Genomic DNA, 17900 nt, shown 5'->3' on the forward strand with positions numbered 1-17900 from the left:
TCCGGGTGACGGGGAGGGAAAAGTGGGTAACAGCGGTAATGGAAGGGAGTCCATTGGGTGGTGAGGTGGAAAGTGGGTAAGTGTAAAAGTGAGAAGGCCCGATGCCGCCCAAAGATATTATTGTGAAAAAAATTTTAAAAAGAAAATTAAAATTAGTTAAAGGATAAAAAAAAGATGAACATGAGGCAATGGCGGAAGAAGTATTTACGGCCCTCCATCGGTGCCCACCCAGCGCGTTAATGAGATGAAAGCGCATGAGGCGAGGAAGAACGATGGAATAAGGAATGGAGAAAAAGGAGCAATAGGTAGTAGGAAGGGTAGTAGATAGATAGGGGGAATGGGAAAAGAAGGCATAACGGTGAGTTGAAAAAGGTGGAGATGGAAGATGAGGAAAAATGGTAGGTACAAGACGTGACAGAAATGGAGGAATAGGAAGAGTTACAGGCATTTGTCGAGATGGATAAGTGGAAAAGAATTATTTAATGGTTATTAAGGCCCCAAAACTCATGTAGTGATATGTTTGGTTTGGTGGATGGTGAAATGGAGAACAGGAAGTGTCTGCCCTTCAAACACATAGGATGGCCGATGAGGTGGGGAATAATTGGGTTTAATGGATGAAAGTTAAATTAGGAAAGGAGTCATACAGAAGGAGCACAAGGTAAGAATTGCCTCTTTGCCTGGGCTGACTCGATGTGGAAACATTTACAGGGGACACTTGGAGAGTAAGAGGTGAGATAGGGAGAGAAGAGGAAGAAATTGGGAAATGGGCAGGGCGATGGGGGGTTACGGACGAATGACGGCTAGTAGCTAAGAAAGAGATTGTTAGTGGTTTACACGGTGAATTGCGGTGGGGAAGAGTGGGGTAAGCGAGGAGATCGGAAGCATCGGTGCGTGAGACGGAAATGGGATATTGGTTTATTTTGAAAGAAAGTTTTTTTGATTTTTGTTGAATTGGAAATGCCAAATCGCCAGTGGGGTGGTGATGGAAATGGAGGAAATGGGTCGTGAAGGCCAGTAATGTCCCGTGATTGGTAGGAAAGAAGGGGTGGAAATGGAGGAAGACAGGGGGAAACAATGAATGGAAGCAGGAATGGAAGAATTTTATGGTAGTGGAGGTTGAAGGATGGATAGGGATAATGGAAGCAATGTTACGTTGCCCGCAACCTTATTTTTTCCTCAGAGAAAAACGTTACGGGGAAAGGCGTGGCCGTGGAGGAGTGTGGTCCAAACAGCAATAGCGGGAAGCCGCTGCTGTATTGGGAAACGAAACAATAGGGGGGAAGATGGATTTTGAGGGAAAAAACACCCGTGGTGGAGGTGTAAGTATGGATGGAGAGCTGGACACCAGTATGGTGGTGGATGAAGAGACGGAGCGAGAGGTTTCGATGGGAAGATATTGGGGTTTTTCGAAAGAAAAGAGGAAAAACATAAGAGAGAGGAAAAAACAAGCTGGTCGTAAGGCTGCTATTCTTGTGTGTTTGGTGATTTTGTTTCGTGTGGTGTGAGTAATGAGAAATGGGAAGCATTGGTGTGTGATGATGAATGATGGAATGGGAATGGGCCATGGGGGTGAGGTGGAGATGGAGGAATGGGAAGCATTGGTGGTAGGTGTGGAGATGGAGGATGGAAATGGCATGGTGGTGAGGTGGAGTATGGTAGGATGGGAAAAGGCTATGGTGGTTTGAGGTGTGGTGATAAAGGAGGAATGGGAAGGCATGGGTTGGTTGAGGTGGAGATGGTTAAGGAATTGGATTAGGTTCATGGTTGTGAGGTGGAGTATGGTAGAAATGGGAAGGTGCATGTTGTGAGGTGATGAGATGGATTGAGCGAATGGGAGGCATTTGTTGCTGAGGTGGAGTTATGGTCTCACCACCATGCCTTCCCATTCCTCCATCTCCACCTCACCACCATGCCTTCCCATTCCTCCATCTCCACCTCACCACCATGCCTTCCCAATCCTCCATTGGATTTACACTTGTTCCACTCCTGTTTAAAGCTGAGAGCGACCCTGCTCCCCCTTAACCCCTCATCTCCCTCTTTCCTTGCCCCCTGGGTGTCGATTTCTTAATTCTGGCTGTTGGACTGTGCTTATCAGCTCTCTGCAGCCTGCTACTACCAGGGAAGGATGGGAGAGAGAGAGTGGTAAAGATACGGAGGGGAAACAGGAGAGAGAGGGAGAGGGAGATGTCAGGGCTCTCAGGGACTGTCAATGGAGATGGAGAGAGTGAGCGATATGGATAGAGAGGGAGGGAGAAGTGTTTGGCTTGTCAGAGACAGGGAGGGGAGACTGTTAAAGGGCGCATTATATCAAATGTGCCTCAGTGTAAATGACAGTCTGTCAAACCTGCTGGTTTCATATCAGCCTATCAGAATTATTGATGGCATGGCGCTGTTCTGTTCTAAACACAGCTGACCCAGAAAACACACAAGTGATAGAAAACTTTCATTCTATCTTTCCAAAAGCAGACTGTGCCAGAGAGTAGGGTGCACTAAGATAGATAGAAATAATTCCCTTACGAGGCAGAGGGAGGGCGGGGTGAGAGAGAGAAGGAACGGAAGACAGAAGAGAGAGAAGTTAGTATCTGTGCACTGAGGACGTGTATTAATAGATCAAAGGAAGCCTGGTAGTGGGGAGATGATGTGGGCACGACTGGGGATGGTCACGTGACCATCTTACCTGCAGACAGCCTGACCCCTGAGAAGGACCCCTGCAAGGAAACCCCTTAGGGATGGACAGACTCTAAAAACACACCACTGGGATTCTGATGGAAGGAAACCTCGTTCCATCAATAAGTCATGGGCGGACCACAATGCAGCAAAGAGCCAATCTACCGAGGGACATCTGGGGGGAAGAGGCATTTTCGCAGGAAAAGAAATCATTTCAGCTCCGCTTGCCTGTGACATTTCTGCATTGTTCCAGTTCCGGGCCCCAGTCCGTATTGAATTACTCAATCATAGCAGAACAGTTCTTGGCTGTTAGGGACCTGGCAGTCTGCCTACACTCCAGGAGATTACGCAGAATCAATTCATTTGTAACCACGGCTGGAGGGGTGTTGTTGTGCCGTAGGTGTATGCGCAAGACAAGTGTGTGTGTTTGTTTGTGTGCCCACTGTGACTACTTCAGAGGGAGCTGGTTTGTTGTGTGCCCACTGTGACTACTTCAGAGGGAGCTTGTTTGTTGTGTGCGCGTGCATCCATGTGTCTATTGCGTTGCGCATGTGCATTTCGAATATCCCCTTGTTCCCACAGCTAGTCCATATGTCCCCCCTCTGCCCCTGAGAATAGAGAGGTTTCTCAGCATTTTTTGTTTTTTTAGCTAGAAACAAGGGGGGGGGGGGTCTTAGGACAGACTTGTATGGCCACACTGACCGCAAACATGGAGGAGAGGGAGGCGAGGGAAAGGTGGTAGAGGGCTAAACAAGCTAAAAGCGAGGAAGGAGCAGCGTCTATTTGGCTCAGGACTCAGTGCTCCCTCTCGTCTGCTAGTTACTATATAATTCAACCGCTTCTCTCTTTTACATTGAATGCGGAGCGTTTAGCTAGAGCCAGTTGAATGACACAGTTCTACTGCCTCAGTGAATTGATCAACGGGAGCACGGGAAGGTGTTCTGTCCGGTAACTCTGCGACGGCTAATGTTGAAGCTGTGTGAAGTGTCCTCCCCTGCAGTGTGTGTCCTCACATTCTCGTGTCCGTCTTCACAGAGGTCCTGATGAACACTAGGACCGAGACGTCAGATCTCAGGTGGACCATCTACTCCCGTGACAACCTCTGGTGCGTATACTGACCCACAAACGTATCTCTTCTCTCTCTCTCTCTCTCTCTCTTCTCTCTCTCTCTCTCTCTTCTCTCTCTCTCCCTCTCTCTCTCTCTCTTCTCTCTCGTCTCTTCTCTCTCTTCTCTCTCTCTCTCTTCTCTCTCTCTTCTCTCTCTGTCCTCTCTCTCTCTCTCTATCTCTCTTCCTCTCTGCTCTCCCTCTCTCTCTCTCTCTCTGTAGAAATAGGTCCATCCGATCCTGGATCGTACCTTTGAACTCACTTTATTCCTCATAAGTTTAGAATCTGTATACCAACTGTATAACAATGTGTCACTGATGGGCTTGCTATCTAAACATCTTGTCTCCTCTACCCCGCCGTCTCAGTGGGAGGAGGTGAGTGGTCTGGACGAGGAGAACAACAGTGTGAGGACCAATCAGATCTGCCAGACGGACGGCTTGTCCAGCCATTGGCTGCGCAGCGGGCTGATCCAGCGGCGGGGAGCGTCCCAGGTGTACGTGGAGCTGCGCTTCACCATGATCGAGTGTTCGTCCAGTGTCACACACCACCGCAGCTGCAAGGAGACCTTCAACCTTTACTACTACCAGGCCGACTCTGACGAGGCTACGCCCACTCACCCATCCTGGATGGAGAACCCCTATACTAAGGTACACAGCTATTGTATACAGACATACACACACACATCAACACTCAGCAACACATTCCTCATTGGTGAAGAACCTCTATACTAAGGTATACACACCAAGGGTTGGAACCAATTCAGGGAACAGAACCGAAAACCGGAAAATAACTAAATTATTTTGAGGAACAGAATCAGAAACGAAAGTGATCTATACTGTTCCGGAACAGAAACTAAATGTTTTAAAGCATGGGAACTTTTTTTCCCAGTTCCATGAAAATCGCAAAACAAAGCGCCTATGCAAAGCCCTCACTCTGTCATTCAGAAATGTATTCCAGTGTCTGCCTGCCTGCCAGCTGGAAATCTTTGTGTGTGTGTGTGTGTTTGTACTGTAGGTTACCTGCCCCTCCCATCTGAAGCATAGGTTCCTGTAGCCTACTGACAACATTACAAGCATGATTCAGAAATTAGGGAGAGATGTTTAAAAGAATGGATGAACTTTTTCAATGCTAGTTAAGGATATTATAGTTATCATGTTTCACATTGGATTTATGAACTGTTTTTAATTCTAGCGCTGCTCTGAAAACACAAGCTCGCTAGCTCTGGTCCAACGTTAAACCAACTCGGAAGTGCAAAGACATTCAGAGTTCCTGCATAGAAGCCGCTCTTCCGTAGATATAATTCTGTGGGCCTAATTCAGATCAGGCATGTCATGACAAGATGCCCGGCGCTGCAAGGCAAGCTTCCCCCATCCTCTCTCCCTCTCTCCTCACCCGCAAAATATGTCAGTTGCATCTCACGCCCTACATTGTGACTGGCAGCACAGTTTGTGTGTTTGTCTTTCCTTATGATTTAACCATGTTGTTACGGCGAAATACAATTAGCTCTTAACGACTTTCCTATACAGATTAAATCGCTTACCCGCTCAATAGCCAGTTACTCTATCTGCGCTTATTGGGGAAGTCATTTAATGTCGAGCTAAATAAAATAAAAAACGATTACAAAGGTTTAAAAAGGAAAGGAATATTAAACTGTACTTTTGGGTCTCGAACCGGTTCAGAACTTTTCTGGTCGGAACAGTGCAACGGAACCAGAAAATGATGGTTCTGTTCAGAACGAAACGTTTGGAAAACAATTTTGGTTCCACACACAGCTGCTCTACACACACTGACATACACAGATATACATGTACACACACCCGTTATGGATGGAATCCACTGGAATGTGAGTAGGCTGTTGGGATGTTGGATACCATGTAGAGATATTACTTCCTGTGTTTGTGTTGACCGCCTGCCTCTCCCTCCTGTCATCCTGTAGGTGGACACAGTGGCAGCTGACTTCCTGCTGAGGAAGGGCGGAGAGCGTAAGTTCAATGTGAAGACCCTGCGGCTGGGGCCTCTGTCTAAGAGGGGCTTCTACCTGGCCTTCCAGGCCCAGGGAGCCTGCATGGCCCTGCTGTCTGTCAGGGTGTTCTTCAAGAAGTGTCCCGCCCTGGTCAGCTCCCTGTCCTCCTTCCCTGAGACTGTGCCCCGGACCCTCGTACAGGAGGCCCAGGGGGTGTGTGTGGACAACGCCGCCCAGCAGGGGCCCCGGCCACGCCCTCCCAAACTCTTCTGTGGAGAGGACGGCCAGTGGGTGGGCCAGCCCACTACTTCCTGTGGCTGTTTGTCCGGATATGAGCCCGCTGATGGACACAGCCGCTGCTCAGGTGAGAGGAAGGGGGAGGTGAGGGGGGGAGACAAGGGGAGTATGCCGTCTCATCAGTTTAGGTGGAAATCTATTCTGTCTGTCCTTTCACACTCACACAGAGTTGAGGCCTAAACAATGAAACAATGGAGAAGTAGCCGGGTGGGGGTTGGAGGGCGGGGGACAAGAGAGAAGAGGCTTACAGAAGCAGTATTAACTGGGAGTGTTGTGGTGGGGCAGGTTAAAGCCTGGGGGACCGAGGGAGGTCAGGGGGAGCAGGGCAAAGGTTAGAGGTGAGGGCGGTGTCACAGGGCTGGGCGGCTGAGGGTGGCGCTTAGGACATGTCAGGACTGGCTGTCAGACAGACCCAGTGAATCAGCCATGAATGGAGGGAGGGAAAGGAGGAAAAGAGAGGAGGGAGGGGAAGAGAGGAGGGATGGAAAAGAACAGATAAGGAGAAAGAGAGGAGGGGAGGGGAAGAGAGGTAGGGAGGGAAAGAGAGAAAGGTAGGGAGGGGAAGAGAGGCAGGGAGGGAAAGACCAGAAAGGAAGGGAAGAGAGGAGGGAGGAAAGAGAAGGAGGGGAAGAGAGGAGGGAGGGGAAGAGAGAAAGGAGGGAGGGAAAAAGAGGAGGAGGGGAAGACAGAAGGAGGGAAGAGTAGGAGGGGAGGGGAAGAGATAAGGAGGGAAAGAGAAGGAGGGAGGGAAAGAGAGGAGGGAGGGAAAGAGAGGAGGGAGGTTGCAAGGTAAAAGAATCTTCCATTACCGGTACAACTCGAGCCAACCTGACAACAGATGACGAACAGGAGTATTCTCTGGGAGAGTACAAAGCTCTCCTAATGAGTCAAATTATCCATGTAACAGCACACACGCACGCTTCACAGGTGGAAGAGAGCAGTATGGACAGACAAATGCGGATAGTTGTATAATGAAAAGCCAAATGTTTGTACTGCAAAGCCCTCTTTTATGGAAGAGAAAAAAAAGTACGAAATGGTGTGCCTCGCTAGCTGTACAGTCCTCTGGATAAGGGTGTCCTGCTGAATGACTCAAACTGGAATGTTCTTTATGTTCTATCCTCTCTATTCAGTGGATTAGATAGCAGATGTTTTTGCGGGCATACTGAACAGGGAGTTGCTCCACGGAGCCAAATGCAGCCTACGACTCAGCAGGTCGATACTAACAGGCGACTTGCCACATACACTTAGACAGCCGATTTATGGAGAGTACCGCCCAAGTCATTGCAGTTGAGTCTGAGGACGTTGATGGATACGACTGTTGACGGAGACACACGGCGAGATCTCGGTAGATCAATTAGGGCGTATGAACATGTGGCCCTGACAGCTATGACGTGAGGACATAGGAGTGGTATCGCTTCTTTAATCTTTTTCGTCTCTTTATTATTCGTGTCTCGCCGGTGCTTACTTTGTCTATCTTCTATAGTACGCTCTGTACGCTGGGCCCAATGTCCTGGCCTCATCGAACCTCGTGCCATCTGCTCTGTAACCACGGCCCACCCCACGTTGTCGGGCCGGGCCAGTCGGACTTCCTTCCCACTTCTTCAAATCGCCCTTATCGCTACAGGAATTCATTGGCGGACGGACCCCCGCCGCCACCACCACCCTGCGTGATGGGTTCATGTCTACCAGGGGAAGTCCACATTCGGATTATTCACGAGTTCTGTGCCGAGTAATCAACAAATGCGAGGTGGGTGGTGCTTCGTGCATGGCGACTATCGTTTGTCAAGACGTGACTAATATCGATCGTGGGTGTCTAGCTGTTCGTTTTAGTATGTGGACTTCTACTTGAGTCAATAGTAGTAGGGCTAAACTGTAACGAAAACTAGTGTGCGCTATCTTGGGACGTAAACCCCGACGTGAGCGGTGTGTACTGTGGCGGTCATTTGGTGCATGCTGAGGTGGTTGTTGATGCGACGCTGCTACGCATGGGGCGTCACGAGTACTTGCTTTCTGCATGACAATGGTATCGGCAAGGAGAAGGGCTCAATTGGTGCAGCGCCCTTGGACATCTTACATTGTATTACCTCTTTCCATCTGTTCATTAGGCGCGCTTATCGTCCTTGCATACTCTCTAAAAATTTCACCATGTGAGCTTTCCTGTCGCTAGCATTCTTTGGCTACTGCCATCTATTCATGGATCACAATTGTTGGGCGCTTCATACATATTTTTTATGCAATATTATTATTCATACCTGAACGGTAATGAAAGAATAGATAATGTTTGCCAGTAGAATGTGAGATATTTACACATACTATATCTGTCCCTGGAGATGTCTGTCCCTAGGGTTGCTGTCCTTGTCCCTGGGGTTGTCTGTCTCTCTGTTCCTGCGCGATCGTCTGTTCTACTGTCCCTGGGTTATTTGTCTCTTGTCCTGGTCTGTATGTATTGTCTCCTGGTCACACCTCGGGACATGAATCTGTACCACTTGTCCCTGGGATTACTTTTGCGTCTATACGTCTGTCCCTGGGTTGTCTAGCTCATGGCTCCTCAGGGCACGTGGATGTTCTGGTGCTCTTACTGAATCCCTTGGGTTGTATCCTTCTTGTCCGCTTACTGGTCCTGGGGTTGTCTCATCGTTCTACTGATCCTGGGGTTTTGTTCTCCTGTTACATAGTGGTTGTCTGAACTATACCATCTCTTGTTCCTTGGGTTGACTGTGCCTTACTAGCTTCTTCTGGTGTATTTATCCTCGTTGGTACTCTCCATGTCCTTCCTCGGGATTGTCTTCTTCTGGATAAACGATACCTTGAATAGGAAGAGTGAAGCGCAGCGTATCAGTTGGTTGGGATTGTGGGCTGACTAGAGTCGAGGAGTAGATGGTGTGGTGGTGGTGCTTGGGGTTGTGTGGGTGCTGTGTGTGTTGTGTGTGTGTGTGTGTGTTGTTGTGTGTGCTGTGTGTGTGTGTGTGTGGTGTGGTGTGTGTGTGTGTGTTGTCGTGTGGTGGTGTGTGTTGTGAGAAACACGGGCCTCCACCCCTGTCTCCCACTCCCCCCTGGAGAAATGTAAAGGGAAGGTCACAATAGGGTCACATTCCACACTCTGTGCTTTAAGGAGAATGGGAACACTCTCTCTTCTTCTCTCTCTCTCTCTCACTTTGTCTCTCCCACATGCTACTGCCTCAGTAACACTTGTCTGCACAATTACATTAGCATACACACACAGCCAAGTATATCATTTAGCAGACAGTGTTTAACTAACTTCTGTTGCTGTCTTCTCGTTTTAATGTAGCAGGTTGTACTCTTATTTAGCATCCCTCTCCAACAAAGAGGAAAGCGTGTCATTGAAGGCAGTGTGTGTGGGTTGATGTATGGAGAGTGTGCCGGCGGTGGGGGGGGGCATAAAGCTCTTTAAGTGGCCCAGTTGGAGCCTATCTGTTAGCTATAAAACTCTCTCATCCCACCAGCAGCCAGCCAGCCAGTTAGAGGGTATTTACCAACAGCACTCTGATGCCTTATCTCTGACTCTGTCTCTCTCTCTCTGTCTCTGTCTCTCTCTCCCTCTTTCTCTGTCTCCTTCTTTCTCTGTCTCTTTCTCTGTCTCTCTCTTTCTGTCTCTCTCTTCATCTGCCTCTGTCTTTCTCTGTCTCTGTCGCTGTCTCTCTCTCCCTCTTCATCTGCCTCTGTCTTTCTCTGTCTCTGTCTCTCTCTTTCTCTGTCTCGTCTCTCTCTTTAAGTGGCCCAGTTGGAGCCTATCTGTTAGCTATAAACCTCTCTCATCCCACCAGCAGCCAGTCTTTCTCTGTTTCTGTCTCCCTCTCCCTCTTTCTCTGTCTCTCTCTCTCTCTTTCTCCGTCTCTGTCTGTCTCTGTTTCTCTCGGTCTCTGCCTCTGTCTCGATGCTCCCTGGCGTCTGGTCACTGAGGTTGAGTCTGTTAGGGGAACTCTGACCCTCAGTGCAGCTCCACCTTCTGTCAAAAAGCCTTTTACTAAGATGCATTGTAGAGTCTGCTCAGTATCGCTGTAAGGATTCTTTTGTGATTCTTTGGGGATACTTATGTCTTGTGTCCGGTATCTGTTTGCACATGTTTTTAAAGCATGCACTTCTATAGTACATGTGCTACTATTCAAAGGCCCTCTTCACACACAATAGAGAGAGAGAGAGAGAACGAGAGAGAGGGTGAAAGTTACACCGTGTACACGGATAACAAAGAGAAAGTCTATTTATACTGTCTGGGAAAGGAAGGCCAGGGCCACTTGAATTGTAATGATGTCATCTTATTCAGCGATTAGGTTTGACGCGGGGCTTTTATGTAGCTTCCTGCCTGGCTGAGTTAGCACCTTAACTGTTTATCCTCTCTATTTGGTTAATGATAACTCGGCTCCAGGGAGTCGGAAACTGTTAGACAACCCGGCTTTGTATTAATCCTTGTAAACAGTGTTTCCCCTATATTCATTTGGCAGTGGCGGGCCGCGGCTGCTCAAACTTTGCCGCCACTCCAAGAAATATGATATATATATGATGAAATATGATATATATATGATGAAATATGATATATATATGATGAAATATGATATATATGGGAAATATGGTTGTTTAAAAATATCAATATATTTGGCATGGTAAAACGTTGTCAGTGTAATCTTAAATGACTAAAAACAGATATAAGTATGTAGAAAATATAAAGAAGATATATCTTTTTTAATAAGATCATCTTTGAGAACGAATAGTCACCTATAAATACTCAACAGTCAGAGAGAATCTCACATTTATAAAAAAGGCATGGCTTAGGGACCCCCATTGATTTTGTTATAACGTTTGAGTCACCCAGATAGCATAAGAACACTACGGCAAAATGTGTAGAAATGCAGGAAATTTGCTTTTAAAACTGCAGATTTTCTCTCAGAAACTCTGAACTACCCATACTTAGACACTGTACAAGTGGATCAACAACCCAAAACTAGCTCTACCTAACTGCTGATAATTTGCATAACCGTGTTATTCGATACAATAAAATACAGTACGATAAAACCCAACTTTATTGTTCCTCATGGGGAAATGCAATTAGTAGATAACAACTAAAACTTCAGTCATTTTCCTAAGTAGAGCAACGGCAGTTTGTTAGAAGTCTTTATCCGTGGATGATGTGTGTATGTGATGTGATGTGATTCGTTGTCATACTGAGTGGGTGTTATGACTAATGTTTTAGGAGTCTGTTATTATTACCCAATACTTCACAGGGGCTCACATAGCTCAAATTAGACCTTCAATATCGGCAAATGAATACATATGATCCCCAGTTATGTATTTGATTCATTTCTGTAGCCGTTTATTTAAACAGAAAGTGAACAGAGCAGATATTACAATAACACACGCACACACACTTGCTGTGCCGGATCCCCCTCGCTGAATGAGCCCGGTGTGTCAGGGAGCGAGCTTGATTTATTGGCTGTTTACACTGAAGCCGGGTGTCCGTGTGAGTCGAAGGATCAGAGGAGAGGCGAGCGCATTCACATCCATTTCATTGTGTTTATGTATCTTGGTGATGATTAATGAGCGTTCCTGTACTGTTTGTCTTTTTTTAACATGCTTTTTGGCTCCCAACCCGACCTGCTATGATGGGACACTATGCTGCCTGCGGTGTTGGTTTCTGATGTTACGGTTTGTGGCGACGTTCAGGGCCGTACTAACTTTCCTTCTCCCCTCTCGCTCACCCTCGTCCTCTCAGCCTGTCCTGTGGGTCAGTTTAGGTCCGCCTCGGGGGGCCAGTGCCAGGCCTGTCCAGGGTTTAGCCATGCGATGGTGACGGGCTCACCTGTGTGTCAGTGTCGTCCAGGATACCTCCGCGCTGACTCGGACACCCCAGACACCCCCTGCACCAGTAAGTGAACACATTATTACACTGGCTCATAATAATGGCTGGAACGGAGCGAATGGAATCAAACACATGGAAACCACATGTTTGATGTATTATTTGATTTTTTAATTTAACCAGGGAAGTCAGTTAAGAACAAATTCTTATTTACAATGACAGCCTAGAAACAGTGGGTTAACTGCCTTGTTCAGGAGCAGAATGACAGATTTTTTAGCTTGTCAGCTCGGGGATTCGATCTAGCAACCTTTCGGTTACTGGCCCAACGCTCTAACCACTATGCTACCCTGCCGCCCCATACATACTCCACCCTCTATTTACTCTCCCCGGATACTCTGTGCTATTATCTTTCCCTTTCAACTTGTGTTTCTCTTGTTGCCCTCCCTCCTTTGTTGTCCCTCGCCCCTCTTCTATTTCTCTTCTCTGGTGTTGTGCTCAGCCCCTCTCACCTGCTCTGTGGCCTTTTGTCCCAGGGCTGAGAGTATTGAGATGCGGTTCCTTTGTAACGGGTGGAGAGCGGGGCGTAGCCTGGATGTCACTCCCAGGATGGGAAGCGTTGATGGGTCGTGAGGGACACCTCAGTGTGGATTCAGGAATTTCAATTCAGCCACGTGTGATGTGTGAATTGGAGGCCGTTTGAATTGGGCACGCTCACTCAGAATGGCCACGAAAAGAGTTCGCAAGGAACAGCAGTCTGAAACTCGTCTGAAGACTGAAACCCGTCGAGGACAAACAGAATTCCCCGTAGACTCTGCTCGCCGGTTAAATTACAGCTCTCCCTAATTAAGTCGAGACAGTTGATTTATTTGACCACTCCAGATGTTTTGACTAATCACAAGCCGTTTTCCCCCTCATCCTAGATGTTGACGTAAATTAAACCTAAATAACAGTAGGCCGTTGTGATGGTACACAAATGCCTCCTACTTGAGGCCACCCCAACCTCCCAGAGAGCATTGTGGCTGATGTTACTAAGCACTGCTATCACAGAAGCTGTAAATGGCCTAGCCACTGGCTCAATGACAAGGCACAGTCTCCTTAGCAGGAGCAGGAACTAATTCACACTGGCTGAGTGGCATTGCAATTGTGTTCCACTTGGCTGGCAGCAATCACAATCCCCCTACTACAATCTTCAGCTGCTGATCATTATCATTTAAAATGTGGACGTGTGTAATTGGAGCACCAATTCAATTCTGCATCACAATGTTGTTTCCTGCTGTGCCCCTCAGCCTCTCGTCCCTGGTGGCTCCTCCAAACGCAAGCTGGAAATGTATCTGGAACATGACAAGTAGCATGCAAGCGATTTAATTGACGATGCAAATCTGAAACAGAGGAACCGTAATATGGCACATTGGGCCAGTAAAGTGCCTTCAAATGGAAAATGTGTTTTTGTCTGATGAAATATTTGTGATTTCCTGATGAGGTGGTGTGTGACCCTCTCCTCTCCCCCTTGTCCTCCAGGGCCCCCCTCTGCCCCACGAAGCATCGTCACCCAGATTAACGACACCACGGTGACCCTAGAGTGGAGCGAGCCCCAGGACAGTGGTGGCCGGACTGACCTGAGCTACTCTGTGGAGTGTTCTCTGTGTGGGGCCCCCTGGGGCCCCTGCTCTCCCTGCGGGGACAGTGTCAGCTACCGGCCCTCTCAGCGTGGCCTGCTGGGCCGCAGGGTGGTGGTCTGGGGCCTCATGCCTCACACTACATACACCTTCTCCATCCAAGCCCTCAACGGGGTCACCCCGCCCAACGGCAAGGGGGCTCCCAGCGACAGTGTCAACATCACAACCAGTCACGATGGTGAGAGAGAGAGAGACACAGAGAGGACGAGAGAAGGGTTTGTGGTTGGGGTCGTATGGTTAGAAGAGGAAGATTGAATGTTGTTTTTTATCTTTTAATGTCGTTTCTTTGTGTTGGTCTGAGTGCAGTTCCAGTTCTGGTGTCTGTGATCAGGAAGAGTATCTCTACAGAGAGCAGTCTGACTCTCCACTGGTCAGTTCCAGCCCAGCTGCACTATACTATCCTGCAGTACCAGCTACGTTACTGTGAGACGGTGAGGATGACCAGACGCTCTGTCCTCCCACTGTTAAATACTCTAGCTCTGACTCACCTCAGGTCTTAGGGAGTTGACCGTTACATCTGTGTACATCACTCTGACCTCCCTCCCACTGGCTCAACCTGGCGCTCTTATCTGCTTCTTCTACCACCATCCCTCTCTCCTCCATCCCGCTCTCTCTCTCTCTCCGTCCCTCTCTTTCTCGTCTCCTCCTCTCTCTCTCTTCTCCTCCTCTCTCTCTTCTCTCCGCCCTCTCTCTCTCTCCTCTCCGTCCTCTCTCTCTCTTCTCCGTCCTCTCTCTCTTCCGTCCCTCTCTCTCTCTCTCCGTTCCTCTCTCTCTCTCTTCCGTCCCTCTCTTTCGTCCTCTCGTCTCTCTCTCGTCCTCTCTCTCTCTCCGTCCTCTCTCTCATCTCTCCTCCCTCTCTCTCTCTCTCCGTTCCCTCTTCTCTCTTCCGTCCTTCTCTCTCTCTCTCTCTCTCTGCTCTCCGTCCCTCTCTCTCTCTCCGTCTGCAGGAGCGTCGAGGTGAGGAGCAGGGGCAGTTGTGTAGCTACAGGGAGAGTGACAGTACCAGGTGGTGCTGAGTGATCTCCGCAGGGCCACTCAGTATGACGTGCAGGTCCGGGCTCGCACCATGGCCGGCTACGGCAGCTTCAGCCCAGCGGCCTCCTTCGCACCATGCTGACGGTAAGGAAAGGCAGCTTCACTCTTTCAGGGAGGCATATCAATTCAGGCTCACAAAGTATTCTGGGGGTTTTCACTTTTTTTGTGTGTTCTTTCTGCCTTCTTGTTAATTTGCCAGATCACATTAGTTCATTAGTTACGACATTAGTATTTAGTTCGACATTAGTTCATTAGTTTACAACATTAGTTCATTAGTTACGACATTAGTTTTAGTTACGACATTAGTTCATTAGTTACAACATTAGTTCATTAGTTACAAATTTGTTCATATAGTTACGACTTTTTGTTCATTGTTACAAATTGCTATTGTTATGACTTTCGTTATTAGTTACACATTAGTTCATTAGTTATACAACATTGGTTCATTAGTTACAACATTGGTTATGTTACAACTTAGTTTTAGTTACAAATTAGTTCATTAGTTACAACAATTAGTTCATTATTGTTTAAGACACTAGTTTCATTAGTTACATACATTAGTTCATTAGGTTTACGAATTAGTTACACATTAGTATGTTACAACATAGTTTCATGTAGTTAAACATTAGTTCATTAGTTCACATTAGTTCATTAGTTACAGATTAGTTCCATTAGTTACATTAGTTCATTAGTTAGAATTAGTTTCATTAGTTACAGACTTTAGTTATGTAGTTACGGAACATTAGTTCATTAGTTACGACATTAGTTACAACATTAGCATTCGATTAGTTACGACATTAGTTCATTAGTTTACGTGACATTAGTTCATTAGTTACCGACATTAGTTCATTAGTTACGACATTAGTTCATTAGTTACCAATCATTAGTTCATTATTTTACGACATTAGTTCATTAGTTAACCATTAGTTCATTTAGTTACGGCATTAAGTTACAACATTAGTTAACATTAGTTACAACATTAGTTCTTTAGTTCGACATTAGTTCATTGTTAGACATTAGTTTCAATTGTTAAATCATTAGTTCATTAGTTACGGCCATTAAGTTACACATAGTTACAACTGTCAACATTAAGTTCAATTAGTGTCGGACATTAGTCATGTAGTTACACATTAGTTAAGTTACGACATTAAGTTCATTAGTTTACAACATTAGTTCATGTAGTTACGACGATTAAGTTCATTAGTAGTACATTAGTGTCATTAGTTCACATTAGTTCTTAGTTACAGAATTAGTTCATTATTTTACAAAATTAGTTTCATTAGTTACGGCATTAGTTACAACATTAGTTAAACTTAGTTTACAAAATTAGTTCATTATTACGACATTAGTTCATCTAGTTCGAATTAGTTCCATTCGTACAACCTTATCTATTAGTTACGCATTGTTAGGACTCGTTACAACATTAGTTCATTATTCAACATTAGTTCATTAGTTTAGCACATTAGTTCATTAAGTTACAACATTAGTTCATTAGTTACAACATTAGTTCATTAGTTACGAATAGTTTCATTAGTTACGACTTAGTTCATAGTTACAAATTTAGTTCATTAGTTACGACATAGTTCATTAGTTACAGACTTAGTTACAACATTAGTTCATAAGTTTACAACATTATTCATGTAGTTTAGCAACATTAGTTATTAGTTACGACATTAGTTCAGATTAGTTACAACATTAGTTACAGACATTAGTTCATAGTTAACCTTAGTTCATAAGTTACAACATTAGTTCAATTAGTTACAAGCATTAGTTCATTATTACGCATTAGTTCATTAGTACAACATAGTTACACATTAGTTCATAAGTAGTCGTCTGATAAGAGCGTCGTGCTAAATGACTTAAATGTAAATGTAAATAAGTTACAGACATTAGTTCATTAGTTACAACATTAGTTCATTAGTTACAACATTAGTTCATTAGTTACAACATTAGATCATTAGTTAAGACATTCGTTTTAGTTACAACATTAGTTCATTAGTTAAGACATTTGTTTTAGTTACAACATTAGTTCATTAGTTAAGACATTTGTTTTAGTTACAACCTTCTTTTTTTCTTTGCGTCTCAGGGCATGACTCTCCTTCCCAGCTTCTGGTGACCGGTGTCCTTATCGCCATGGGAATGCTGCTGCTTGTTACTGTCATCACTGTGGCTGTCTTCTGCATACGGTGAGAACCAGGGAGAGAGGGAGGATTGGGGGAGGGGGAGAGAGAGCGGGCAAGATGGGGACACAAATACTGTAATGTGAATTTTACAAAAAAGGAAAAGCTAAAATAGAAATATGGGTCTTATCTTAACATTTGCCATGCTTTTGTATTTTTGCAACCGCTACCAATCTTATCACGCTTAGATTATGACTGTCACCTTCATACACTATGTCATATTTGAGCGAAACTCTCAAAGAGCCAAATCATTTATCTTTGTGACTTTGTGCTTACGGGGCTAGAAGTTATTCCGCTCATTATAACACTTTCCCTTGGCTTCATTGTTTCAGCAAATAGCTCCACATGCCCTCTGAAAAAAGGTTCTGGGAACATAGGGAACTAGAGAGTGAGAAAGAGAAAGGGAGAGTGGGAAAGGTAGAGAGAGAGGGGGGGGGTTGGAGAGAAGGGGTGAGAGAGAGCGGGAAAGGTGAAGAGAGAGGGGTAGAGAGAGTTAGGGCGAAAGAGGGGGGGTGGAGGGAAGGGGTGAGAGAGCAGGAAAGGTAAAGAGAGAGAGGGGTAGAGAGAGGGTGGAGAGTTGGGGGTAGACAGGATGCAGCAGTCCCAACCCTGTCTCCACAGGACAGGAGAACAATAGCTCTGACCTTGGGGCACACACTACACACACATGCAGAGTTGTGCACACACATCCACACATATTGTGTATTTGCACATACACTAAGAAGTACACAGTGTGCACACCCTCACGCATGCGTCGTGCCTCTCAGAGTCTCATCTGCTCCTCTCTCCTCTCTCTCATCTCGCGCTGCTCTGCTCTCTCTCTCTCTCTCTCGTCTCTTCTCCTCTCTCTCTCTGCTCCTCATCTCACTCTCTCTCAAGTCTCTCTCCTCGTCTCTTCTTCTTCTCTCCTCTCTCTCTCTCTCTCTCTCTTTTCCACTCTCTCGCTCTCTTTCTCTCTTCTCTCTCCTCTGCTCTTCGTCTCTGTCTCTCTCTCTCTCTCTGCTCTTTCTCGCTCTCTCTCAGTCTCTCTTCTCTCTCTCTCTCGATCGTCTCCTCTCCTCTCTGCTCTGCATCTCTCTCGATCTCCCTCTTCTCTCGTGTCTGCTCATCTTGCTCTCGTTCCCTCGCCTCTCTCTCTCCTCTCTCTCTCTCGTCCCATGCTCGTC

General features: G+C 46.3%; 1 protein-coding gene across 1 annotated transcript in view; it reads left to right on the forward strand.

Annotated features, from left to right (window-relative positions):
- Positions 1-17900, forward strand: part of LOC111950960 (ephrin type-B receptor 4a-like) — a 42623-nt gene that overhangs the window by 18024 nt on the left and 6699 nt on the right. The window contains 9 exon segments of the mRNA XM_070434530.1: positions 3703-3768; positions 4135-4421; positions 5711-6101; positions 11760-11912; positions 13362-13697; positions 13826-13950; positions 14467-14518; positions 14521-14631; positions 16641-16740. Of these exon segments, the coding sequence (XP_070290631.1) occupies positions 3703-3768; positions 4135-4421; positions 5711-6101; positions 11760-11912; positions 13362-13697; positions 13826-13950; positions 14467-14518; positions 14521-14631; positions 16641-16740 (1621 nt within the window).

Source organism: Salvelinus sp. IW2-2015, linkage group LG23 (genome assembly GCF_002910315.2).
Source record: "Salvelinus sp. IW2-2015 linkage group LG23, ASM291031v2, whole genome shotgun sequence".
NCBI lineage: Eukaryota > Metazoa > Chordata > Actinopteri > Salmoniformes > Salmonidae > Salvelinus > Salvelinus sp. IW2-2015.